The sequence below is a fragment of the Tachyglossus aculeatus genome, chromosome 10, assembly GCF_015852505.1.
Source record: "Tachyglossus aculeatus isolate mTacAcu1 chromosome 10, mTacAcu1.pri, whole genome shotgun sequence".
Lineage (NCBI taxonomy): Eukaryota > Metazoa > Chordata > Mammalia > Monotremata > Tachyglossidae > Tachyglossus > Tachyglossus aculeatus.
In genome coordinates this window covers 5,442,580-5,466,295 of record NC_052075.1, presented here as the reverse complement: position 1 = coordinate 5,466,295, position 23,716 = coordinate 5,442,580, and the positions used below count along the sequence as shown (strand labels likewise).

At 43.5% G+C, this 23,716-nt stretch overlaps 1 protein-coding gene across 5 annotated transcripts in view; it reads right to left on the bottom strand.

The window, feature by feature from the left end:
* MIER1 (MIER1 transcriptional regulator) overlaps positions 1-23,716 on the bottom strand; it is a 76,256-nt gene that overhangs the window by 35,306 nt on the left and 17,234 nt on the right. For all 5 annotated transcript variants that reach the window (XM_038752252.1, XM_038752248.1, XM_038752249.1 and 2 more), the window contains exons 2-3: positions 3,465-3,489; positions 284-429 (exon numbers count right to left, since the gene is read on the bottom strand). In XM_038752252.1, the coding sequence (XP_038608180.1) occupies positions 284-429; positions 3,465-3,489 (171 nt within the window). The remainder of the gene's footprint in view (positions 1-283; positions 430-3,464; positions 3,490-23,716) is intronic.

The following is a 23,716-nucleotide window of genomic DNA, read 5'->3' as shown; positions in this document are numbered from 1 at the left end:
CTCTGCCACTGACTTTGTGCCCCACCTACTTCCTCTAAGCAACTCCACCTCTGACCTGGGCTGTCTTCCTGGGGTATTGTTCTGTGATCAGTGTTCCAGTGCTCCAAAGTAGCCAAGTCAAACGTGAAAGAGGCAGCCGCAGGCGAAGAGGGGGAGTCATTTGAAAGGAAAGTTGAAGGAACGCAGAAAATTGGAAGTTACACGCACACAATACATCAAAAGCATACTGGAGAAGTAGAAACCGTTTCCCAAAGCAAAACTCAATCGTTACGTCATTATTTACCCTTGCGAGATCCTCTATTTCAGAGCTGAAATTTGTTTCTCCTTCCATCATTTCTTCCTCTTCTAATGTCCGTTCATCATCAAAGTCATGAACCAGCATGTCAGCTGATGGGTCAAATTCATGGTCATCTGATGTTGCTGAACCGCCTAGTAAGAATATTTTAAGAGAATTTGGTCAAAGAAATCAATCTCAAACAATCAACAGTATTTTAAGGAGCACTTACAGTGTGCTCAGCACTATGCCGAGCACTTGTGAATGAAGAGTCAGAAGGGAGTCAGAAGAACCTGGGTTCTAATCCCAGTTCCACCACTTGTCTTCTGTGTGACCTGTGTGAAGTCACTTCACTTCTCCGTGCCTCAATTACCTCATCTATAAAATGGGGATTAACACTCTGAGTCCCACTTGGGATCTGGACTGTGCCCAACCTGATTAGCCTGTGTCTACCCCAGTGCTTAATACAGTGCCTAGCACATAGTAAGCATTTAACAAATATCATGAAAAATAATAATAATAAAAAACCCAAGGCTCCAGCAGTTATTGGCACACCAATATTTTGGCATGGGGGTCAAGAGTGGTGATTTTCTCCACAAGAAGCAATGTGACCTAGCAGGGAGAAGCTGTCCGGCTTAATGGGAGCCAGGGGACCTGAGTTCTAATTCCGGTTCTGCTACTTGCCTGCTGTGTGACCTTGGGGAAGTCACTTAACTTCTCTGCACCTGAGTTTCCTCCCCTTTAAAATAAGGATTAAATATATTCTCCCTTCCCTTGGGCTGGGTCCAATCTGATTATTTTATATCTATTGAACTTGGCACATGGTAAGTACTTAGGTCTCACAATTATTCTAGCTTCCTGGTTTTCCAGGAAGTCATTAAATCTCCAAGTATCTGCCACCAATTTGGACCCTGCCCTACTTCCATGTCATCGTCCTCCAATGTTCTGCTCAGGTGGTGGGGTGATGGCTTGGGAGGGTGGCCTTGGAGACGGCGCTGAGGAAACGAAGCGCCTCAGAAGTTTCCATGAGATGGCTGGAAGCTATTATGAGGAAGATAACGTAGGCTTCTGCCCCTCCATGCCCTCACTAGATTTATTCACAAGCAGAATAAATCTGTATAAATCAAATCCATGTCATGAGTCATTGAGTGTATGGGAAGCAGGGGGCTAGTTCTTGAGATTTCCAAAGTTAAGATGGGTACTTGTATCTCTGGGGATGCAGGCCTGAGTTCATGTGCTTTTTGGTGCACATATGTGAGAACGGGGCTTACGTGTTTCCTACCACAGGCCCCTGTTCTCTGTCTCTCTAAGATCATCTTTCAGTCGGAGTGGGGGAATGGGGATCCTGTCTTCAAGCCTCCTTTCCCCTCCTCCCTCTCCCCACTATTATGTGTTGTTCCCTGAAGTTCTCCAGCACTGTAAAAACCATTCAGTTAACCGAGGCTTTCGTTAACCATGGTATAGAGTTTCCTACTTGAGATCAAATCCTTCCTTTGGAGGGTAAAGGAAAACAAAACCGCCCTTTTATTAAAGGAATCTCTGTTCTCCTCAAGGGAGGACGGGGAAGAGAAAAAGGGCATGAGAGACTGAGAAGGAGGAAGAAAGTGTAGAAAAAGGAGAAAGTAAAGAAAGTTGTGCGGTGCTAATTAGCTGTGTAAAAGGCTCTTTTATATTTTACTTCTCTAAGCAATAACTTGGTGATGTCAATTGTTTTAAGTAGTGATATCCCAGGTCTACTGTCATGCCTGAAGCCTGAAACTAAATACAAAGTGCATTGCTTTTGACTTTTAAGCATTTCTTTCTTAACCCAGAATCTGAGACCTGGGCCAAAGTAGGAAAGTATATTAGTTCACAGATACACTAAAGTCCAGTTTACTCATTCATTCAGTCATATTTATTGAGTGCTTACTGTGTGCAAAGCACTGTATTAAGTGCTTGTAACACAAAACAGACACACTCCCTGCCCACAGTGAGCTTACAGGTTTAGGATTCTAACCTCATTTGTTATTACAATGTCTCTTTGAGGGAAGTCAATATTGATGTTGAATAACTTGCTCAGGATGAAATTAGGTAAGAAGAATTAGAATGAGGTACAGGTCCTGACACCATACAACCATTTTAGTAGAGGTAGACTGAATTTACAAAATAATAATAATAATAATAAAAATTAAAAACCACCCATGGAGTGATTTCTGGGGCTTAACTCAAAAATCTCTTATTTCTGGAGGCCTTGAGATAGGAAAGGTGAGAGAAAGATGTTGGCCAACAGATAGGAGCCACTCAGGCTGAGGCGGAGGAACAGAACCAAGATTCCCTAAATTTCCCCTATCTACAAGAAAAATGAAATGAAAATGACACTTTTTTTGGAGGAAGCAATTATTTTCAAGATTTAGTGATTTATTAGTTGAAATAAATAAGTGGAACCTTTTTTGAAAAGCAATTACAGGAAATGAACACACTGTTCCAATGAGTATTAATGTTTAATTATCCTTTGCAGTTATTTGTGCTACGGTAATCTTACAATTTAAATGATGTTGCTTTTTTCCTACTATTTTTATATTAATAAAAAATGTAACTTCAGACACCTCACAGATCCTGAGCATTTTAGAGTTTCTGTTTCACATACAAGTGATTTATTGTGACCATTATGCTTTCTGATGTGTCTTATTTGTGCACAGTATCTTCCTTGCAGCTAATTAACCAGTCAGCACCTTTGTGCTGCAGAATGGATATTTCACTACACCCTACCTGGGCCTAATAGCTCCCTCAATATGGAAACATGAAAGGTCATGGAAATCTGAGGGTGATTTTGTCTTCTCAATTCTTCCACCAAAGTTCAAAAGGTCACCAAAAGCTAACTTTAAAAATGTTCTCGGGGAAAACCCAAGACTAGAAATAAACTCATCTTCTGCCCTAGAAAAATCTTCTTAGGTCTTAAAGACACTTTGAAACCAACAGAAGAGTCAATTTCTTTACCCAAGCATTCAACCGGAGGCACAGGAATATTTAAAGCCTCAAATTTCCATTCTTCTCTAACCTCCATTACTGTCTCCATTCAACTTCAGGTGACTTAAAAAGGGTAGAAGTCAGATAACATTTAAATCACTCTTTCATCATTATTTCTCACCCAAATGTTGTATAAGATAAATGATAAAATGCAGCAAGACAATGAAATAATAAAAATATTTACCTGGGCTTGAAGACTCAACAGAAGGCTGGGGGTGGGATGAGTAGAGGAGAGGAAGAAAAGAAAAAAAAAATTATGAGTTTCCATGTTTTTACAAATACAAAGATGAGAGAATATGTTCATAATGACTCATGATACAAAAAATGTCTTTCCACCCAATGTGCTATACAACATCAACTGTTCTGAATAGGTTTAATGCAAAACATTAAATCATTTATTATATAATTCTACCCATGCTATATTTAGTCAAGTGAATAGAATGTACCAGCTAGAAAAAAAAAATCAAATTCCTAACTGAAAAGAAGAATGCACAACAGTTACATTCCAAATGCACATACAGCTTCCCTGTAATATCTCCTAAATTTAGTGACCATTTTTAGTTTGTGGTAGAAGAATGTAATATGAAAAAGAAATGGCTCCTAAGAACCTGAAGCAACATAAATAGAGCAGGATTAAATGATCTATTGCTCTGTGATCTCTGGCTCTACATGGCGAAGAAACTTACTAAATTAGGTGCTCTCCCAGGCGCTTAGTACAGTGCCCTGCATATAGTAAGAGTTCAATGAATATGATTGACTGACTGATATTTTTGATTAGGGTAAAGGACAAAAGAAATGAAAGGTTGATCCCTTTCAATTGCCTCCCCCCCACGCCACTGCCGCAAATGGCACTACTGAATATAACAAAACGGATTTGGTTGAGTGAATTTAGCCTATATTGTTTATTAATGTATTCATAATAACAAAGTTAGAAATTTTAACTTAAAGGGAACAGAACAAAAAAAGAACTTCAGCGTAACCAAACACACACATTTAGGGGCCTCCTTTCTGGTTTGGCTAAGGATAGACAAAAATATCGGTCATCTAGCGTAGATTTTCTTGAGAATTATTTCTTTAAATTTAATCTGAATAGAGCTCAGAGTAACAATACCACTTCAAACAGCAGACGTTTCCTGAACAGTGTTCTATTCAAAACATCAAGGAGGCCAAAAAGGAAACAGGTCCGGGCATTACAAATGTGACGCAGAACAACATAAAAAGGGACTTTTTAGGGACCAATATATCAGGAGCTGTGAATCTGCCTTTAGTCTCTTCGGCCACACACTTCCAAGTGAACTGCACCGTCGATGGTGGCTTTTTTTCCAAATATGATGGACAACTCCATATCTAAAACGTGTATGGGAGAAGCGACTGTCCACTGAATACACTTTACATGACATCACTTCAATCTTTTTTCTTTCCTGAGCGATTTTTGGAAAAGGACTCTTTTTTTCAGGGAGGCAACCGGGCATTTTTTCCTCAAATGTCATGAAAAATATATCTGATGGACAATCAGTTCTTCCCTACGTTTTCACTACAAGTTTTGGATACAACCTTGTTAGAGAATTAGGAAAACACCTGTCTGCCGATGCACATCTGGATAAAATCCCAAGGTGATACTGGGTCAGACAAGGTGTGCAGGCTATAATGAGGATTTCCTTAATTAGATGTTATTTGAGGCCTTCACCGACTAAGTCCTCATGTCTTCTACTTCCTCTCCCTTCTGTGTTGCCCTTGCACTTGGATTTGTACCTCTTAAGCATAACAGTCACCCCAACTCAGCCCCACAGCACTTAGGTACATATCCGGAATTGATTTTAAGGTTTGTCTTCCCCTAGAAGTTGTAAGCTCCTTCTGGGGAGGGAATATGTCTACCAACTGTTTTACTGTACTCTCTCAAGAGCTGAGTAGAGTACTCTGCACACAGTAAGCATTCAGTATGTCTGATCGATTCAAGAACACCATCACAGTTATAGAAGAACTGGGTGTATTTTATTAACAACTATATTCACGATTGGAAATTCTCTTCATGGGTACACTCAAAAAACTTGTTTTCAGCAACGTTCCTGCTGCATTCTTTCTACAACTACACTCCATCAAATGCCTCCTTCAATTCCAATCCTCGGATGCCTCTCGCAAAAACGAACTGTCCGCAAGTATAAAAGCATTAACTGACAGCAATGTCAAGCCAAATAACACATTATTTGGGTTTGTGTCAGGCCACTATTCCTATTCAAAATGCTACTCTTCAGAAATATAGCCTGGGTGGTGCCAATGAGCAGTTCAGCTCTTTAAAACAGGTTCGGAAAACAGTGTATATAAAATGGTTTCCATTTTGCTGAACACCTTTCTTACAGTGCCAGACAATTCTGGCTCAAAATGGATTTAACCACCACTCAAGTTTACTGACACTGTACAAATCAATACTGAAAAAAATCTATGTAGATTAGACCATATGATTTCCTCCAACGACTGCTTATCGATTGAGGGCCAAGGCTGGGGGCCAGATCAGCCACTGCAAACATCAGTTATTTTATTTAAACTAATTTAAATCAATGTCTGTCTCTAGACTCTACACTCACTGTGGGCAGGGAACGTATCTACCAACTCTGTCGCACTGTACTCTCCCAAGCGCTTAGTACTGTGCTCTGCATACAGTAAGTGCTCAACAAATACCACTGCTGATGATGACGGTTGGGTTGTAGTGGACCAATTGATGATTTTGATCACAGATGACCGTAACAAATGGTAGCCACAATAAACACCTAAGTCAGAATTGGTCAACAGGCTGTATTTGTCCAATATGAACCTCGTCATTTGGCAAATGATTTGGCTCACGGATTGGGTAGTCGCTGGCCACTTTTGGCTGGTGTGCTCTTCCCAAGCTCCAGGGCTGGTTCCACCTCCTCAAATAGTCTTGATTCAGCACGTTCCCCTCCCAACCCCCCATATCAAAATCACCCATGGCCCTCCAGGTCTGACTCTAGTCAGTGCCTTGAGTGACCATGAGTCCCCATAGCTGCCCTCAGCCCCTCTGTATCTACCCCACTGCTTAGAACCGTGCTTGGCACGAAGTGCTTAACAAGTACTGTACCTCACTGTACCTCGTTCTCGCCTGTCCCGCCGTAGACCCCCGGCCCACGTCCTCTCCCTGGCCTGGAATGCCCTCCCTCCGCATATCGGCCAAGTTAGCTCTCTTCCTCCCTTCAAAGCCCTACTTTGAAGGCCTTCCCAGACTGAGTCCACTTTTTCCTCTCCTCCTCCCCACCCCCCCGCCCTACCTCCTTACCCTCCCCACAGCGCCTGTATATATGTTTGTACATATTACTCTATTTTACTTGTACATATTTACTATTCTATTTATTTTATTAATGATATGCATCTAGCTTTATTTCTATTTATTCTGATGACTTGACACCTGTCCACATGTTTTGTTTTGTTCTCTGTCTCCCCCATTCTAGACTGTAAGCCCGTTGTTGGGTAGGGACCGTCTCTATATGTTGCCAACTTGCACTTCCCAAGCGCTTAGTACAGTGCTCTGCACACAGTAAGCGCTCAATAAATACGATTGAATGAATGAATGAATGAGCAAGTACCATAATTAAATTATTACTGACTGCTTAGGTAAGCCCCAGCACGAGCCAATTCTATAGGTCTCAAGGGAAAGAGGAAAGTGTCTGAGGGGTGGAAGGGGAAAGTATGGGTAAAGATGAATGAGGGAGGGAGAACCAGAAAAGGGTCCAAATGGAGGGTTTGGGCCAAGCTGACTCCAGACTTCTTGCTGCCCCGAGACAGGAAATAATTAGTCACCCCCCTGTGACATACAATGTCGCTATGGCACGCACAATGAGGCAACTTCATCCCATGGAAGGCCTTACAAATCCAGGAATGTTGAGTGTTTTCTGAGGGAGGCCCTGAACACACTGGCCATCACCCCCACCCTTGCTCCAGAGCCATAGAGTTCCTTCTCCCAGATCCCTGTTTCCATGTTCCAGTCGCCTCTTCCAGCAGGCAGGAACTTTTAAATTTACAATTTTTTAATTACCCAGGCCTACAACCAACCCCTACACAGCCAACAAGTGCTGAAGAAATAACCTCATTTGCTTACTAGTGAAAGGTGGCCCTGTGAGTGGGGAGAAGGGAGACAGTGAGTGGGAGAGAGGGTGGGCGGTACAAGGGGGGCGGAACATTTACATTTACCCTCTGTGCATACAAAATGGATCTGCCAATAAGATTTTTTTTTTGCCCCAAGAGAAACACATATATTCTTTCATCAACTTGGGTTTCACCCAGCTATGTATTCTACCAGCCTCAACGTTAGATCTCAACAGCATGCTAACTGTGGCCCACAGCATACACACCACAGAAGACAGTCCTCCAGGACACTTTCTCCTTTTCTAGCTTTCATTACTGATCAATAAACAGCCTAAAAAACAAAAATGACAGAATTTTCGAAGCAGCGAGAAAGAAATGTTTAGTTGAGAAATCCCAAGAACTACTCTCCTTTGCAAATGGCCTCTGGCGTAATGGAAGAGAAGACAGAGTAGCTAGAACAAGGAGAGGGTTCACGTTGTGATGCCCCTCATGAGGGAGGTTCCCCATTTCCTGGGGGAATCACCACCCCAGGATAACTATAAATACGGTGGATTGTGTGGAAAGAGCAGGGAAGATTTCTGCCAACAGAGACTGACTGGCGCCAACTGAAAAGCGCTTAGCACAGTGCTCTGCACATAGTAAGCGCTCAATAAATACGATTGATGATGATGAAAACTGACTAGGATCCCCATAGAGATGGAGGCGGAGGTAAGGCTGACCACCCATTAGCTGACCTGTGGCCTCAGCATAGCAACTGGACATGCACAGTGACAAACCTGAGTTTTATGTAGCCAGAGACCCATTAGAGAAGCAGTGTGGCCCAGTGGCTACAGCACAGGCCTGGGAGCCAGAAGGACCCGGGTTCTAATCCTGGCTCCGCCATCTGTCTGCTGTGTGACCTGGAGCAAGTCACTTTCTTTCTCGATGCCTCAGTTACCTCACCTGTAAAATGGGAATTAAGACTGTGAGCTCCAAGTGGGACAGGGACTGTACCTAATCTGATTAGCTTGTATCTACACCAGTGCTTAGTACAGCGCCTGGCACATAGTAAGCGCTTAACAAATGCCATACAAAAAGAAAAAGGATGTGCAAAGCATATGTAACACACAGGTGCACACTTCACTTATGCTGAAAACTGTGCAGATGTAGAATGATGATAATAATAATTAAGTGGTATTTGTTAAGTGCTTACTATGTGTCAGGCACTGCAGTAAGTGCTAGCAGTACATACAAGTTAATCACCATATCATCATCATCAATCGTATTTATTGAGCGCTTACTATGTGCAGAGCACTGTACTAAGCGCTTGGGAAGTACAAACTGGCAACATATAGAGACAGTCCCTACCCAACAGTGGGCTCACAGTCTAAAAATGGGGCTCACCATCTTAATCCCCATTATACAGATGAGGGCACTGAGGTCCAGAGAAGTGAAGTGACTTGCCCAAGGTCACCCAGCAGGCCAGTGGCAGAGCTGGGATTAGAACCCAGGCCCTTCTGACTCCGGGGCCCGGGCTCTAGCCGCTAAGCCAAGCTGCTTCAAGGAAGTGGCCAACATCACCCTGCCACCTGGGCGGTACTCACGCAAAGTGCGAGTGAGAAAACATGAGCCCCCCACTTCAGGTCAGGGGGCTTTCTTTCTCCAGTGGCTCAGGTGGTGTTTGAGCAGAGGGGGGGGGGCTCTGCCAGAGGATAGCCATCTTTCGGGGGACCCAAGCAACTCAACTCTATTCACAGTACAGGTGTCGCTTGCTGTGGCATATCTTAGACCTGCTCTGGGCCAGCAGCTCTTAGAAAAGGGCCTGGCACATAGCAGGTGCTTAAAAAATACCATTATTGTTATTACTACCCAAATACCGCCAGCGTCTCTGGCAAACAGGGAATGGAATATAGTCTGCTGGGGTCCTGGCTAATGTCTACTAATTATTGTACTCTCCCAAGCACTATGTACAGAGCTCTACACAGAACAGTGCTCAATAAATATGACTGATTCCCCCCCCTTTTAGACTGTGAGCCCGCTGTTGGGTAGGGACTGTCTCTATATGTTGCCAATTTGTACTTCCCAAGCGCTTAGTACAGTGCTCTGCACACAGTAAGCGCTCAATAAATACGACTGATGATGATGATGATGATGACATTGTTAGGAGGAAGATCCAATGGTAGGAAAGTGTAAGAAGAACAGGAATTCTGTTCTCCCCCTCGCCCCGGCCAAAAACCAAAAAGGGGTTCTTCAGGCTCAATAACCAAAAATGACAATGCAGAGGAAAGACAAGTAGGGTAATAATGCGCAGTTGGCTAAACCAAGAACTTGAAGGAATCTGGCATGCAAGAGGGAAAAAGTGAAAACTGGGACGAATCATTAAAAAGTGTACAAAAAATAGCACAATTATGTAGGGGCGAGATTAGAATAATCAAAAACTGGAAAGGAGATGCAACTCTCACAAGATTAAAAGGAAACAAAAAGAACTGACTTAACTAAGTTAAGCAAAAGATAACAAGGGAAAACGTTCCTCAGTTGAGAGGAAGGGAAAACAACCAACGGATGACTGAGAAAGAGACTAAATTTTTCTCTCATTTGTCTTTCCAAAAGAGATCCAAAAAAGTAAACTAATAGAGCAAGTTCCACCTGGAATGGAAAGTTGGAAAATCAAGCCAGAATACAGGAAGGAGCACATAAAAAGGATTTAAAAAATAATTTTAAAAGATCCCATATACTTAAAGCAAGTAATGGTGACACTTTCCAGGATATTTTAACAGGAAGATGATACTGCAGAGCCATGAGCTATTATGTTTGAGAACTGGAGGAAAATGAGAGATGCCCTGAAGAAACTGAATCCATCAATCAATGGTATTTACTGAGCTCTCCCTGTATGCAGAGCACTGTACTAAGAGACTAAGAGCTTGGAAGAGTCCGATACAATGAAGTTTGTTAAACCCATTCGCTGCCCACAGAGAGTTTACAATCTAAAGGGGGAGGCAGCGTTAAAATTACAGATAGGTACATAACTGCTGTGGGGCTGAGGGTGGGATGAATATCAATGGCCGAAGGGGTACAGATCTAAGTGCAAAGGCAATGCATAAAGGGGAGGGGGTACGGGAAAAGACAGATTAATTGGGGAAGGTCTCTTGGAGGACATGAGACTTTGCTTTGCACATAGTAAGTGCTTCACAAATGCCATCACTATTACTATTATTATTTAATGGGTAAATGTGCTCATCTCCGAAAGGGGGAGCGGGGAGACCCTGGCTATACAGGTCACCCAGTTTAACATCGACCCCATGGAAGATGCTGGAATAAATGATCAAACAACTGGCCACCAGCTAGAAGAACTTAGGATACTGAGAAGCAGAAAATACCCTTTGAGTGGAGAAAATTGTTTCAGGTACACTGGATCTTTATCTTTCTCACCAAAAACCTTGGAGTGGTTCCTTTGTAGCTTTGAGCCAGTTAGGAGAGTACCAGATGGAAGCAGAGGTTTCCACTCCCTAACCTGTTTGATTGACTGATTGAGTCTTCTTCTCCTCTGATCTTCAGCATTCCTGCTGGGACTTCCTGGTAATCCCAACCCACTGTTGGGTAGGGACCGTCTCTGTGTGTTGCCAACTTGTACTTCCCAAGCGCTTGGTGCAGTGCTCTGCGCACAGTAGGCGCTCAATGAATGCGATTGAACGAATGAATGAATGAATGAATGAATGAATGAATGAAAGAAAGAGCGGGGCTGTGGTCACCCAGAGGGCCGAAGTCTAGGAAAGAGGGCCACGCTCTGGTCTCCCAGGACTCAGTGGCCTCACTGAACCCGGGGAGGACCCTCCCTCCCCGCCCCAGTGACGCCGTAGCCCTCTTACCCAACCCTTCATTCATCCTTCCCCTCCCCACAGCACCTATATATATGTATATATGCTTGTACGTATTTATTACTTTATTTATTTATTTTATTTGTACGAATTTATTACTTTATTTTATTTGTACATATTTATTGTATTTTGTTAATATGTTTTGTTTTGTTGTCTGTCTCTCCCTCCTAGACTGTGAGCCCGCTGTTGGGCAGGGACCATCTCTCTGTGCTGCTGACTTGGACTTCCCAAGCGCTTAGTACACTGCTCTACACACAGTAAGCGCTCAATAAATACGACTGAATGAATGAATGAATGGTAATGATACAGCTGCAAAGGGGCAGCAATACACGTAACCCATCTAAGACTCCGATGAGCCTTTTGATTCCAGTTCACATGACAATCTTCACTGTCCAACTGGGGTCCTGACCATCCTACTGGAAAGTGAGTGCTCAGCTGCGTCGAAGACTGAACACAAAAAGCAATCACCAATGGCTCGGTGTCAACCTAGGGGGATGTATTGATCGGCACCCTATGGGGATTTGTCTTAGGCCTGGTTCTAGTCAACATTTTTATTGATGATCTGGACAAAGGAACTGAGAACACGCTCATCGAATGGCTACCAAATTGAGCAGGGCAGCTAACACTCTGCATGAAGGGAATTCAATTCAAAGTGACTTAGACAAACTGGAAAAAATGGCCCTACAAAACAGAATGAAATGCAATAGGGACAAGAACACGGGAGTACATTTAGGGTGGGGGAGGGGAGGGGAACTACAGGATGTGGAAACATTAGTCCGGTACCAGTATAGCAGAAAAAGAGCCGGTGATCATGGTTGATCATAAACCTAACCATATATTTAGCTCTTATATGACTGAGAAAAAACACAGTTACGTGACTTAATGGAATCATTTAAAGTAAATGTGTAACAGGGATTACGTATTACAACTGCAATTTTTCAGATCCAAGTTTTAAAATGACTGTTTAAAAGGTTACACGTTAGCTCATAAAGATTATCAATTTGGAGGCATCATCTTCATCATCGACAAAGCCATTTACTCTACAGAGGGCACCCATATAAGGCGCTTGCAAACCTACACATATTTGTAAATCTAAAACCACACACATACATTATAAATAAAAACCAATCAATGGTATTTTTGAGCACTTACTGTCTGCAGAGCACCGCACGAAGCACCAGGGTGCATGCAATACAAGTTGGAAGGCACGATCCCTACCCTGAGGGAGCTTATGACCTATCTCAATAATGTAGATCTACACTGACATGCCATTCAATAATTTCCCTTTTTGGAATAAAATGTGTAGTTCTCCACATGCATTTTGCCAAATCACATTAAGCAGGCTGGGTGATCAAGCTGTAGTTTGGAAGTTTTTGGCATCTAAATTTAGTTGAAATAATCCAATTTTATATATTTTGTCCCATAGGTTTTTCCTCTTCCTAGGCCTCTCCCCTATAGAGGCTGGACTCTCTTCTGCAGCTATTTTTCTTATAACCTCCATGCATTTAGCAACACGCAAAAATAAAGTTAAAAGATGCAAAAATAATCCAGTGAAATGACTATTATTCCCTGATGCCCCAGGTGACGGTTAGTGAACCAAGGTTTGCTCTCCACGTAATGGCAGAACACCGGACCCTCACTTGCTACCGGAGAAACTTTCAAGAGTGGCAGCAGCATCGATTTGATTCTCCTCTGTAAAAAAAGCTCAACAGGAAACCTAACAAGGCACGACGGTGGTGTGTAGGCGAACCGACTGAATGGATATGAGGGATGGATGGGAACAAAGACGAGTTTCTCCACAGTTTTTCTATTCGGAGATGAGAAATGTTCTTCAAATAATTGATGCACTGTTGACGTGACTGGTTCAGAAAGAGTCTAATGTAACCAAAGTAATGTGAAAGTTAAGCAATATGTTGAGTTAAGCTGCAAATTCTAAATAGAGACTTTGGGGTTAGGACATTTTGAAAGCATAAACTCCATTTTGTGCTTGCCCAATCTCAAATACTGAGCGTTGTTTACCCTTCTTATTGTACTCTCCTCCCAAGTGCTTAATTCAGTGCTAAATACAGAGAGGAGGAGCACGGTCTAGTGGATAGAGCCTGGGCGTCAATGGACCTGGGTTCTAATTCCAGCCCTGCCACTTGTCTGCTGTGTGACCCTGGGCAAGTCATTACACTTTTCTATGCTTCAATCTCCTCATCTGTAAAATAGGGATTAAGACTGTGAGCCCCATGTGGGACATGGACTGTGTTCAACCTGATTGGCATGTATCTACCCCAGTGCTTAGTAAAGTGCATACCACTAAAGGAAAAAAAAAGTGCTCTGCATTCAGTGAGCACTCAATAAATGCCACTGAGTAAGGATGTCTGACCAACTCATCCCTTGGGAAACCCACGATGCTTTTTTCAACCTTTTTTCTCCTCAATTAGAACTCCACTGCCTTACAATCATATACCTAAGAGGTGGAGACTCAAAAGCTTTTGCTTTAGAAGCCATTACAAATGTTTATATCAATTTAAGAAATCAATGATTACCAGTGAAATATATTCCTAAAAGTGGTAGGAAAGGGGGGATGAATAGTATCGCCATTGTGTGGTGAAGACACACCCACTCACAGCAATGACAATCAATCAATTGTATTTATTGAGCACTGTGTGCAGAGAACTGTACTAAGCGCTTGGGAAGTACAAGTTGGCAACATATAGAGACGGTCCCTACCCAGCAGTGGGCTCACAGTCTAGAAGGCAGGAAAAAGTAAAGTAGTGGTCTTAAAAAGGCACCTTTAGGAAAACACATTTTTTGCACAATTTTTGGATAAGCTAATGTAATGTAAATAAATCACTAAAAAGTTATTTCTTACATTGTTATTTATATTTAAAAGGGTCAACTGTAAATCTCAAAAACACTGGCACTTACTATGTGCCAGGTGCTACACTTAGGCACTGGGATAGATACAAGATAACCTGGGTTAGTCTATGCCCAAATGGGGCTCACAGACTTAAACCCCATTTTAAAGATGAGGTAAATGAGGCACAGAAAGGTTAAGTGACTTGCCCAAGGTCACACAGCAGACAAGTGGCGGAGCCAAGACTAGAATTTAGGTCCTCTGATTCCCAGGCCTGTGCTCTTTCCACTAAGTCATGCTATTTCTCTAATACACAACTCAAAAGATGTGCAAACACAACTGAAAATAAAAAACTGTATTAAGTAAAAATATGGTGCATTACAAGAGTACAGAAGCAGTGAGTATTTTTTAACATCTTCTCTATCAAATGAATGCATAAATGGAGATTTTTTTTTCCAGATTCACTGCTTTTTTGACCATTGGTTCAGTAAAAGCCCTCCATAATTTAGCATCTGAGTTACCTTTCCACAAACTCTTCGATATACATAATTAGCTGAAAGATGAGTGAGGTTTACATGAGAAATGAGTGTTCATATGAAACCAACACTGAAATCTACGTACGGCCAATGTTGTTTTCCCAAGATCTGAAATTCTATCAACAAAAGCACCAAATACCCTCCCCTAAAACTGCCCTAGTTACGGGCAACTCAATTTTACTAACCTTTCCTCATCGACCTCGTCATCTGTTCCAGATTTTATGTAGGACGCAGATTGAGATATTTTTACAGCACAGTCAATAAAGTATAAGTATTTGAAGGGTATATCACAAATCTAGAAATATTAAATAAGGTCCAACGAGGACACTAATGACAGTAAAGTTCAGCAAAATCTTGCCAGGAATTTTAGCACTCATGTTACCCTTAAGTATAAGGAAATGGCAAATTCCATTCCAAAACATTCAAACAAGAGGCAGAGGAAAGATGCACCACTAAAACAGTCGGCTAAAGGATAAAAAGTTATTTCTTACGTAAAATCTTTTCTCTCTCATTTCTAATGAAAACTCCCTAAGACCTACAGTCACTGTTACCATTTCAGATTACAAATAAAATGAAAATGTTCAGGTTCCCTCATTAACGTCTCAGTGTGAAAGTTAAAATTAGTGGTGTTTCATTTTTGTTTCCATGAGTTTCATTTTTGATTTCCATGCACTTGCTATCACAGAAACAGTAATATTACCTTGTAGTGATCAGTTTTACTTTTCAGCACTCAAAGTACTCCAAAAATATTCTCTCAGTAAAGACTACAAACTCCTACAGCCTGGGGAAAAATCTAGTACAGTGCCAGGCACTCGATGGGCAATCTCAATGACTGTGGTTGACTGATCTTCATAATATCACTGCAAAATGTGTAAGGAACAGTTATCATTATCCTGAGGGAGAAGGAAAAGGGACACAGCCTTAGACTCATAGCAGGGAGTATGAAACCCAGCCAGGATTACAGCTCAAGTCCCCTGACTCCCAATCTTGTATGTGAAGCCTGTGACATCGCTGTTAGGAGAAGCAGCGTGGTTTAGAAGCGAAAGCCCAGGCTTGGGAGTCAGAGGACGTGGGTTCTAATCCCGGCTCCGCCACTTGTCTGCTATGTGACGTTGGGCAACTCACTTCTCTGTGCCTCAGTTCCTCATCTGTAAAATGGGGATTAAGACTGTGAGCCCCACGTGGGACAACCTGATTACCTTGTATCTGCCCCAGCGCTTGGAACAGTGCTTGGCACAAAGTAAGCGCCTAACAAATACCATCATCATTTTTATTATTCCTGCAAAAAGTATTACAACGAACACCACCTAAGGTACTTCTGTCCCCATTTTACTTTATCTTCTTGTGTCTTGCAAACCAAATTCATTTCCTACGAAACGAAATACAACCCGGAAACAAACAAAAAAACTAAGAGTGGGAAACTGCCTGTTTGACGTACTACTAGATCTGCATTCATTGTAACAGCAACCACAGAATATCGCTGGAATTCTGGACCGCCCTGGTTCAACGCCAGCCTCCATGGGAGGTGGAAGAGATGAGGAAATAGCCTGAGAAACTGCCACAGGGGACCAATACAGTCCTACTCCAGCAAAACGGTACATCGTTGGCTCACGCTACTCTCCAGGCCTACCTTAAATGACTTCCAAATAAACAATTTCACTAATTTACAAACCATATAGACCAAGTATGGTGGATAGGAATACGAGATGCTATGTCATATCTAAAGAGCCCCGAGCCTATCCTTTCCTCGGATGATAGGGAAATGAAGGAACTTCAGTTCTGGGCTATAAGGAAATTATTCTGGTGGGAATAATAAATAAATGATGGCATTTATTGGGCTGAGCGCCCAAGGGGGTCCCCCCCCTTTCAGCCCAAACGTTGGGGGCCGGGGGCAAGAAGGGGGAGAAAAACAAAGCCACCGTCTTCCACTTACCAATATTCGTTCAGTCGTATTTATGGAGCACTTACTGTGTGCAGAGCACTGAACTAAGCACTTGGAAAGTACAATTTGGCCACAGAGACAATCCCTACCCAACAACAGGCTGGTAATCTGCCTCTAGGGTTTGGAAAAACGGGACCAGGAAGGGGGGAGGAATTTTAATTAATAGTTTTCCCACCGATCACTGGTGTCAGAGGAGGCTCAACGGCGGCTCCTGAAATATTTAAAGAATGTTTTTCCCCCCAAACGACAGGCGATTAAAAAGCCAACTGAAGCCGCTTCCAAAGGAATTTGCGGGCCTTCCTCCGGGTCCCAGTCCTGGATCAGGACAGCACGGACCTCTTTTCCCAGAAACGGAGCGGAGGTCAGGGAAGAGAAAGTGTTTCATTCATTCATTCAATCGTTATTTATTGAGAGCTGTGTGCAGAGCACTGTACTAAGCACTTGGGAAGGACAAATTGGCAACACATAGAGACGGTCCCTACCCAACAACCGGCTCACAGTCTAGAAGAGGGACACAGACCACAGAGTGAGGGATGGGGGGATAAGAAGCGCTTAGTACAGTGCTCTGCACACAGTAAGCGCTCAATAAATACGATTGAATGAACTGAATGAATGAATAGCAATAATGACGGTATTTGTTAAGTGCTATGTGCTGAGCGCTGGAAGCGGGGCAGGGACTCCATTGCTGGACATAGTAATTATGGTATTTGCTAAGCACTGACTATGTGCTGAACGCTGTTCTGAGTGCTGGAAGTGGGGCAGGGACTCTGCTGCTGGACACAATAATAATGACGGTATTTGTTAAGCGCTGACCATGTGCGGAGCACTGTTCTGAGCGCTGAAAGTGGGGCAGGGACTCCGCTGCTGGACATAACTATGGTACTTGCTAATCTGCTGCTGGACATAATAATTATAGTATTTGATAAGCGCTGACTATGTGCTGAGCGCTGTTCTGGGCGCTGGAAGTGGGGCAAGGACTCCACTGCTGGACACAATAATTATGGTATTTGTTAATCCGCTGCCAAACACAATAACAATAATAATAATAACAACGGCATTTGCTAAGCACTATGTGCTGAGCGCTGTTCTGAGCGCTTGAAGTGCGGCAGGGACTCTGCTGCTGGACATGATAATTATGGTATGGTGTTTATTAATCCACTGCCGAACACAATAATAATGATAATCATAATCGGCCTTTGGTAAGCGCTGACTCTGTGCTGAGCGCTGTTGTGAGCGCTGGGAGCGGGGCAGGAACTCCAATGCTGGATGTAATAATTATGGTATTTATTAATCCACGGCCGAACACAATAATAATGATAATCACGACGGCCTTGGCTAAGCGGTGACTCTGTGCTGAGCGTCCCTCCCCATCCCCCCCGCCTTACCTCCTTCCCCTCCCTACCGCACCTGTATATATGTATATATGTTTGCACATATTTCTTACTCTATTTTACTTGTACATATTTATTCTATTTATTTTAGTTTGTTAATGTTCGGCCTTGCTGTCTGTCTCCCCCTTCTAGACTGTGAGCCCGCTGTTGGGGAGGGACTGTCTCTGTATGTTGCCGACTTGTACTTCCCAAGCGCTTAGTCCGGTGCTCTGCACACAGTAAGGGCTCAATAAATACCTAGCATATGCATATCCAGAAAACTGGGTTACCAAATTTTTGGTTGTGATAAACATTCAGAGGGGTGTGCTATCTGTATTCAAGTCACTATGTACATATGTTTGTACATATTTATTACTCTTTATTTAACTTGTACATATTCATTCTATTCATTTTATTTTGTTACTATGTTTTGCTTTGCTGTCTCCCCCTTCTAGACTGTAAGCCCACTGTTGGGGAGGGACCGTCTCTAGATGTTGCCAACTTGGACTTCCCAAGCGCTTAGTGTGGAGCTCTGCACATAGAGCTCAATAAATATCTAGCACATGCATATCCAGAAAACTGGGTTACCAAATTTTTGGTTGTGATAAACATTTAGAGGGGTGTGCTATCTATATGCAAATTTATTTTACTTGTACATATGTATTCTACTTATTTTATTTTGTTAATATGTTTTGCTCTGTTGTCTGCCTCCCCCTTTTGGACTGTGAGCCCACTATCGGGGAGGGACCGTCTCTAGATGTTGTCAACTTGTACTTCCCAAGCGCTTAGTCCGTGCTCTGCACACAGTAAGCGCTCAATAAATAAATTGAGAAGCAGCGTGGCTCAGTGGAAAGAGCCCGGGCTTTGGAGTCGGAGGTCAGGGGTTCAAATCCCGGCTCTGCCACTTGTCAGCTGTGTGACTTTGGGCAAGTCACTTCACTTCTCTGGGCCTCAGTTCCCTCATCTGGAAAATGGGGATTAAAACTGTGAGCCCCCTGGGGGACAACCTGATCACCTTGTAACCTCCCCAGCGCTTAGAACAGTGCTTTGCACATAGTAAGCGCTTAATAAATGCTATCATAAAAAAAAGATTGAATGAATGAATATGTTGCCAACTTATACTTCCCAAGTGCTTAGTCCAGTGCTCTGCACACAGTAAGCGCTCAATACGATTGAATGAATGAATATGTTGCCAACTTGTACTTCCCAAGCGCTTAGTCCAGTGCTCTGCACACAGTAAGCACTCAATAAATACAACTGAATGAATGAATGAATATGTTGCCAACCTGGACTTCCCAAGAGCTCAGTCCAGTGCTCTGTACACGGTAAGTGCTCAATAAATCTTCTACACAATGAGCCCACTGTGGGCTAGGGACCGTCTCTATATGTTGCCAACTTGTACTTCCCAAGTGCTTAGTACAGTGCTCTGCACACAGTAAGTGCTCAATAAATATGTTTGAATGAATAAATACAATTGAATGAATGAATGAATATGTTGCCAACCTGTCCTTCCCAAGCGCTTAGTCCGGTGCTCTGCACACAGTAAGTGCTCAATAAATACGATTGAATGAATGAATGAATATGTTGCCAACTTGGACTTCCCAAGCGCTCAGTCCGGTGCTCTGCACACAATAAGCACTCAATAAATACGATTGAATGAATGAATATGTTGCCAACTTGTACTTCCCAAGCGCTTAGCCCGGTGCTCTGCACACAGTAAGTGCTCAGTAAATACTCCAGCACTTAGAACAGAGCTTGGCACATAGTAAGCGCTTAACAAATACTATAATCATTATTATCAGTATGGATAGACAGAAGACCAAAGGGACACATTACACAGCACTCCACACACCTTGCACAAAGCCAAGGATCTCGAAAACCAGAGTTGAATGCTGACAATAAATTCTGCTTTCTAAGAAGTTCACTGCTCACTGAGGCACTAGTGGGCAGCGAGTGTCTGTTATATTATTGTGTTATTCTCTCCTAGGCGTTTAGTACAGCGTCCTAGACACAGCAAGCACTAAATAAATATGAGCCCACTGTTGGGTAGGGACCGTCTCTATATGTTGCCAACTTGTACTTTCCCAAGCGCTTAGTCCAGTGCTCTGCACACGGTAAGCGCTCAATTGAGAAGCAGCGTGGCTCAGTGGAAAGAGTCCGGGCTTTGGAGTCAGAGGTCATGGGTTCAAATCCCGGCTCCGCCAATTGTCAGCTGTGTGACTTTGGGCAGGTCACTTCACTTCTCCGGGCCTCCGTTCCCTCATCCCTAAAATGGGAATTAAGACTATGAGCCCCCCATGGGACAACCTGATCACCTTGTTACCTCCCCAGTGCTTAGAACAGTGCACATAGTAAGTGCTTAACAAAAGCCATCGTCATTACTATTATTATTAATAGACTGTGAGCCCACTGTTGGGTAGGGACCGTCTCTATAGGTTGCCAACTTGTACTTCCCAAGCGCTTAGTACAGTGCTCTGCACACAGTAAGTGCTCAATAAATACGATTGATTGATTGAATGAATGAATGAATAAAGACGATTGAATGAATAAAACCTAAAACTCAACTTGTTGAGTTTGTTGCCAACTTGTACTTCCCAAGTGCTTAGTACAGTGCTCTGCACACGGTAAGCGCTCAATAAATACGACTGATTGATTGATTGATTGAATGAATAAAACCTAAAACTCAACTTGTGCTTCCCAAGTGGTTGGTACGGTGCTCTGCACATGGTAAGTGCTCAATAAATATGATTGACTGATTTTGTATACGATTGAATGAATCATCACGATGGCATTTACTAAGCACTTACTATGTGCAAAGCACTGTTCTAAGTGCTGGTGATCAATCAATCAATCGTATTTATTGAGGGCTTACTGTGTGCAGAGCACTGTACTAGGCGCTTGGGAAGTACAAGTTGGCAACACATAGAGACGGTCCCTACCCAACAGTGGGCTCACAGTCTAGAGAAGCAGCGTGGCTCAGTGGAAAGAGCCCGGGCTTTGGAGTCAGAGGTCATGGGTTCAAATCCCGGCTCAGCCACTCGTCAGCTGTGTGACTTTGGGCAAGCCACTTCACTTCTCTGGGCCTCAGTTCCCTCATCTGTAAAATGGGGATGAGGTCTGTGAGCCCCACTTGGGACAAGCTGATCACCTTGCATCCTCCCCAGTGCTTAGAACAGTGCTCTGCACATAGTAAGTGCTTAACAAATGCCATCATCATTATTATTAGAATGGATGGATGAATGAATGAGTGCTGGAAGAGGGGCAGGGAATCCGCTGGATGATTGAGTGGGGGGGGGGGGGGGCAACTTTTTCCCCCGTGTATCCTCCCCAGTGCTTAGAACAGTGCTCTGCGCATAGTAAGCGCTTAACAAATCATCATCATTAATCGTATTTATTGAGCACTTACTGTGTGCAGAGCACTGTACTAAGCGCTTGGGAAGTACAAGCTGGCAACATATAGAGACAGTCCCTACCCAACAGTGGGCTCTTAAATGTCATCATTATTATTATTAGAATGGATGGATGAATGAATGAATGAATGAATGCACGCTGGAAGCGGGGCAGGGACTCCGCTGGACGATTGAGTTGGGGGGGGGGGGGGGGGGGCAACTTTTTCCCCCGTGTATCCTCCCCAGTGCTTAGCAGTGATCTGCGCATAGTAAGCGCTTAACAAATCATCATCAATCGTATTTACTGAGCGCTTACTGTGTGCAGAGCACTGTACTAAGCGCTTGGGAAGTACAAGTTGGCAACATCATCATCAATCGTATTTATTGAGCGCTTACTATGTGCAGAGCACTGTACTAAGCGCTTGGGAAGTACAAATTGGCAACATATAGAGACAGTCCCTACCCAACAGTGGGCTCATAAATGCCATCATCATTATCATTAGGATGAATGAATGAATGAATGAGCGCTGGAAGCAGGGACTCCTTTGGACGACTGAGTTGGGGAGGGCAACTTTTTCCCCGTGTATCCTCCCCTAGTGCTTAGAACAGTGCTCTGCACATAGTAAGCGCTTAACAAATCATCATCATCAATCGTATTTATCGAGAGCTTCCTGTGTGCAGAGCACTGTACTAAGCGCTTGGGAAGTACAAATTGGCAACATATAGAGACAGTCCCTACCCAACAGTGGGCTCATAAATGCCATCATTATTATCATTAGGATGGGTGAATGAATGAATGAGCGCTGGAAGCGGGGCAGGGACTCTGCTGGACGACTGAGTTGGGGGGGGCGGGGGGCAACTTTTTCCCCCGTGTATCCTCCCCGGTGCTTAGAGCAGTGCTCTGCGCATAGTAAGCGCTTAACAAATCATCATTAATCGTATTTACTGAGCACTTACTGTGTGCAGAGCACTGTGCTAAGCGCTTGGGAAGTACAAGTTGGCAACATCATCATCAATCGTATTTATTGAGCGCTTACCATGTGCAGAGCACTGTACTAAGCGCTTGGGAAGTACAAATTGGCAACATATAGAGACGGTCCCTACCCAACAGTGGGCTCATAAATGCCATCATTATTATCATTAGGATGGATGGATGAATGAATGAATGAGCGCTGGAAGCAGGGACTCCTTTGGACGACTGAGTTGGGGGTGGGAGGGCAACTTTTCCCCCCGTGTATCCTCCCCTAGTGCTTAGAACAGTGCTCTGCACATAGTAAGCGCTTAACAAATCATCATCATCAATCGTATTTATCGAGCGCTTCCTGTGTGCAGAGCACTGTACTAAGCGCTTGGGAAGTACAAATTGGCAACATATAGAGACAGTCCCTACCCAACAGTGGGCTCATAAATGCCATCATTATTATCATTAGGATGGGTGAATGAATGAATGAGCGCTGGAAGCGGGGCAGGGACTCTGCTGGACGACTGAGTTGGGGGGGGGCGGGGGGCAACTTTTTCCCCCGTGTATCCTCCCCGGTGCTTAGAGCAGTGCTCTGCGCATAGTAAGCGCTTAACAAATCATCATCAATTGTATTTACTGAGCGCTTACTGTATGCAGAGCACTGTACTAAGCGCTTGGGAAGTATTGGCAACATCATCGTCAATCGGATTTATTGAGCGCTTCCCGTGTGCAGAGCACTGTACTAAGCGCTTGGGAAGTACAAATTGGCAACATATAGAGACAGTCCCTACCCAACAGTGGGCTCATAAATGCCATCATTATTATTATTAGGATGGATGAATGAATGAATGAGCGCTGGAAGCAGGGACTCCTTTGGACGACCGAGTTGGGGGTGGGAGGGCAACTTTTTCCCCGTGTATCCTCCCCTAGTGCTTAGAACAGTGCTCTGCACATAGTAAGCGCTTAACAAATCATCATCATCAATCGTATTTATCGAGAGCTTCCTGTGTGCAGAGCACTGTACTGAGCGCTTGGGAAGTACAAATTGGCAACATATAGAGACAGTCCCTACCCAACAGTGGGCTCATAAATGCCATCATTATTATCATTAGGATGGGTGAATGAATGAATGAGCGCTGGAAGCGGGGCAGGGACTCTACTGGACGACTGAGTTGGGGGGGGGCGGGGGGCAACTTTTTCCCCCGTGTATCCTCCCCTAGTGCTTAGAGCAGTGCTCTGCGCATAGTAAGCGCTTAACAAATCATCATCAATCGTATTTACTGAGCGCTTACTGTATGCAGAGCACTGTACTAAGCGCTTGGGAAGTATTGGGAACATCATCATCAATCGTATTTATTGAGCGCTTACCATGTGCAGAGCACTGTACTAAGCGCTTGGGAAGTACAAATTGGCAACATATAGAGACAGTCCCTACCCAACAGTG